Source organism: Carex rostrata, chromosome 15 (assembly GCF_964058835.1).
Source record: "Carex rostrata chromosome 15, lpCarRost1.2, whole genome shotgun sequence".
NCBI lineage: Eukaryota > Viridiplantae > Streptophyta > Magnoliopsida > Poales > Cyperaceae > Carex > Carex rostrata.
Window position 1 is genome coordinate 5637949 of NC_135932.1, and position 4818 is coordinate 5642766.

Genomic DNA, 4818 nt, shown 5'->3' on the forward strand with positions numbered 1-4818 from the left:
ATCCAAAAGTCGTGTGCGAAATCTATTTCTCTTTCTTTTCTTCTCAGTCCCTCCCTCTCTCTCGGAACAGTAGAATTGTAGAAAATGTTGATAAGCAGAGTGATCTCTCACTCACAGTTGCCCCCTTTCACCTATTCATCTTGTCTTTCTTCTTCAGAAACCATAACCTCCTCTTTTCTTACAAGAAACCAAGTAACTTACACAAGGAGTTTGCTCATGCCATCCATTCTGACAGCTCGCTCTGCTGGAAGAAACTTAAACAATCCTGATGGGAATGGGATGTGTGATTCAGCCGAAAATTTCAAATTAGATGGCAGTGGTATGATATATCAGTTAGTTATACTAATTTTATGGTCAGTTTGGCCTTTGTTTGCAAATAAACCTTGTTACATATACGATTCCCATTGTGCATGAGAATTTGTATGGCTTTCTTTAATATTGAAGATGTGGCTGATTGTAATGATTCTTTATTGTAGTATGGTACGTTCGTACCAGTAGGCAATTGATGATAATAAGGAATTGTACCAGATTTTAGTGGGCATTAGCATGAGTCTTCCCTGATAACAAACAATGATGTGCTGATGATGTAGATATGTTTCTCACCTCTCTTACGGCAAAAAATCTTAGCTGATGGCATGTGGCTTGTTATTCAGGAAGGGTTCTCAGGGTTTTGTAATTAGTTGTCTTTCAGCTGTGTAATAATTCTGGTTTAATGTAATCTTTTCTGTTGCTAATAGAAAAAGGGAGCCATGTTGACTGCACATTTTCAAAAAGAAAATTATTGTATGCTTTATTTTGGGTGTTTTGTTTTGGGGGATTGGGTCGGTAAAACAACAATACATAAGAAAATTTTGAAAGAAATTTGGGCTAATTTGAGAAAAAATATGACAATAAACAAGTCGATGATGCTGAGAAGTTCAGGTCTGTTGAAGGCCTCTTCTAAGAGAGAGATGTCTTTCTGGAGCAATAAGTATGTGCTTGGCCTTACAATGACAGCTGGAATTGGTGGACTGCTCTTTGGCTATGATACTGGTACATAGTTACTTTATCTCTTTGTTTTATTCTTTGTTTTTCTTTTTCTTTCTTGGTCTATTTCTCTGTAATTGATTTAATAATATTTAGCTCCCTTTTAAAAATACTGGCCGCAGCTGTATCCTTCTATTTTTTTTCTTGTTTGGTAACTTGTTATTATTATTCAATAATTAAACACAATTTTTTTTTCTTCGGTGATTCATGTATTCTTCTTAGTGTGTTTGGTGCTTAATGGGATTAATCAATTACTTTAGAACCTTCGACATCAAGTTCAAGCCAAAAGCAAAATAGTCAATGTAGTGTACTGGTACAAGGTAGAATAGTATGTCTCAGTCAAGTCTCTTTTAATTCTGCATTTGGACAGAATAATGGTACCTCTTTAGGAAGTTTGGCACGAAGAGTTGTTAAATTTGCTTTAGCAATTATTTTGCTTCAAGATCTTAATTTTTCTTTTCAAATCAGTGCATAAAAGTTCTCCTATAAACTCCTTAGGGCTTTTTTGTTTACTTCTATTAGAAAGCGTTAAGAGTCATTCGTACTTTTTATGTCTCCGATCTCAATGTTTCATATCTTGTGAATAACCGTGGCTAGTACCTCTTATGAAAATTTAATCCATTTGTCCCTCCTAATTTTGCCTAACTAAAAAGAAAAATGAACTGAGTTGGTACCTATTTCATTAGGTGTGATATCAGGAGCGCTTCTATACATTCGAGACGATTTTAAAGCAGTCAATGATAATTCAGTGCTTCAGGTACACAGTATCCTAAACCTCTTCATCTGATTTGCTTTGACTAACTTATGATTTTAAATTACACTGCTTGGGAAATACTAAAATTACTTAACATGAAAAACCCCACAAGAAAAAATTTGAAGCATCCCTTGTGTTATAGTATAACATAAGAAATTTCCTGTATGCCCTTGACAAAATTATTTTCCTTGCACCTTGAACTCAATTTTGTTCAAAATAAGTGTAAAATACCTTCTGTTCTCTGTACATATTCTTTCAAGTATGATTAAAATAACTGGTAATTAAGTTGTGTATAACAAAAGATTATTGGATGAGGATCTGACTTCAAGGATATTTCGTACATTTTCTAAGGCTACCGGATATTACTTAATTTGCAACGGCATATGAGATAGATCTTTATTAGGGTACTAATCAAATTTTTAATATTACTAAGGAATGATATTTTGTATTCCCTGAAAATTTACATAACTGTTAACAAAATTAAAACTGAAATTTTAGACAGATAATTACTACTTAGTCTCATAAAAGGGCAACCCTATCCAAACCTGTAGCCAGGAATGAATTACAACAGCTATATATATTAGTGATTTAATTTCCATACCAGTTAAGAATGTAAGTTTAACCCTAACACATTTTTTTGTGAAAAAGATTATGGAATCGTTTTATACGTACACAGAATTTTTTTTTTTTTTTGGGTCTAACAACACTACCATATCAAAAAAAAAAATAGAACATGAACCTGAAACTGAAACTGAAAATAAATAGATCAATATTATCACCATTTCATCTCATTCTTCAGGAAACGATTGTGAGCATGGCAGTGGTTGGTGCCATCATTGGTGCCGCTGCTGGTGGGTGGATCAATGATGTGCACGGGCGAAAGAAGGCCACACTTCTAGCAGACATAGTTTTCATTATTGGATCGCTTGTCATGTGCATGGCACCGGATCCCTATATTTTGATCTTGGGACGGCTTTTTGTAGGCCTTGGAGTCGGTATTGCATCGGTCACTGCACCGGTTTATATTGCTGAGGCAGCGCCATCAGAGATCAGAGGTGCGTTGGTCGCAACCAACGTATTGATGATTACTGGAGGACAGTTTCTTTCATATCTTGTGAATCTTGCTTTTACTGAGGTAATTTGTGAATTACATACAGTAGGTTCTCAAATTGAATTTTTTTTAGATTTCATATATGGGAATATCCTGGGATCTTCTATCAGAGTTAGGTAAAATTTCTTGATTAATTTTGTGACATGAATCAATGATTATTTGTCATGAGTTAGGTTCCTGGTACATGGCGATGGATGCTTGGAGTGGCAGCCATACCAGCAGTTGTACAGTTTGTTCTCATGATGTTTCTACCCGAGTCACCTCGATGGCTTTACATGAAAGTAATTTCATTGTTTTCTAACAATATTTTGAAATCATCCCTGTTTCTCACTTTCAATTGATTATATGCTTATTTATTTTTTTCTTGTAGAATAAGAAATCAAAGGCAATAACAGTGCTCGAGAAAATATATGACTTAGATCGGCTGCAAGAGGAGATAGACCAGCTTGCGGCTGCTTCCAGGCAAGTTTCCCAGTCTGGCAAATCTGTTAGTTACTTGGATGTATTTAAGTCGAAAGAAATACGGCTTGCATTCTTCACTGGGGCTGGACTTCAGGTATAAGAATTAAATTAAAAACTGAAACAGTTTATTCAGGTGAAAGAATTTAGCATAGCCTGCTATATCTTGGGATCTGTATTCGTATGACTTGTGGTTATAACAGACTACTAAGACTTTGATTTTGATTTTGATTTTGCACATTTCATTTCGGAAATGAACGGCTAGACTCATGAATATGTGAAAACATTTAGTTTGCTTTGTGTTTTTGGTCAATCAAACCCTTTTTTTTTTTTTAAATTTTAGTGAACATACTTCTATGACAGATACTTTCTATTTTAATTATTTCTTGAAATTGTTACTTTTAACAACTAAAATCTCTCCTCTCCAGTAATCATGGAAGTTTCTTGGGACCCAAAAAGGAGGAGAAATGATTATGACTACTTTTTTTATAATTTCTGCAGGCATTTCAGCAATTCACAGGAATAAACACAGTTATGTACTACTGCCCGACCATCGTACAGATGGCTGGTTTTTCCTCTAAGAAGCTCGCTCTTCTCCTCTCACTAATCATCGCTGCCATGAATGCAATTGGCACTGTCATTGGCATCCTTCTCATTGACCGATGCGGCCGCCGTCTCCTGGCCCTCACGTCCCTCTCAGGCGTCTTTGCCTCTCTTCTCATACTCGCATATGCCTTCTACCTCCAATCCTCCAACCTCCATGCACTAACTACAAGTGCAACATTAGGTTCTGGAGCCGGTTGGTTCGCTGTGGCCGGTCTGGCATTGTACATTGCATTCTTCTCTCCGGGAATGGGACCCGTGCCCTGGACAGTCAATTCTGAGATATACCCCGAGGCGTACCGCGGTGCTTGTGGCGGCATGTCAGCAACGGTGAATTGGGTTTCTAATTTTATAGTGACACAGATGTTTCTGTCTGTAGTAGAGTTGGTTGGGACCAGTACAACATTTCTGATTATTTCTGGGATTACAGTGCTGGCCTTCGTGTTTGTTTTGTTTTTCGTGCCAGAGACAAAGGGGCTTACATTTGAGCAGGTCGAAAGGATGTGGAAGGGGCGTGCCTGGGGAAATGGGCTGGCTTCCGGCAGTGGCCGACAGAACATTATAGGAAATGAGACTTGAGCATGATTTAAAAGTCTTCCAATGGATCGAGTACTTGCTGTCGATTTAAAAGTCTTCCAATGGTTAAATATAATTCACCATTAAAGTACTTGAACAATTGACCATCTTACTTTTATTTGCATGCCTAATTTTTTTTTTTATTAAAGAACATAGATATTTGTGTTTTGATAAAAAAAATAATTTAGTTGAAATTAATTTGCATATTAGTAATGTGATTATATATGCGACAAATATATATGTCTTAGTGTTTTATTTAATAAATAATAAAAATAATTATTATAAAAGT

At 36.0% G+C, this 4818-nt stretch overlaps 1 protein-coding gene across 1 annotated transcript; it reads left to right on the forward strand.

The window, feature by feature from the left end:
* Nucleotides 1-4587, forward strand: LOC144566528 (inositol transporter 1-like). The gene is made up of 7 exons (XM_078316565.1): nt 1-319; nt 922-1032; nt 1713-1783; nt 2580-2915; nt 3065-3172; nt 3262-3447; nt 3852-4587. The coding sequence occupies exons 1-7, from the start codon at nt 85-87 to the stop codon at nt 4530-4532; spliced, it is 1728 nt and encodes a 575-aa protein (XP_078172691.1). The 5' UTR covers nt 1-84; the 3' UTR covers nt 4533-4587.
* Nucleotides 4588-4818: the final 231 nt, after the last annotated feature.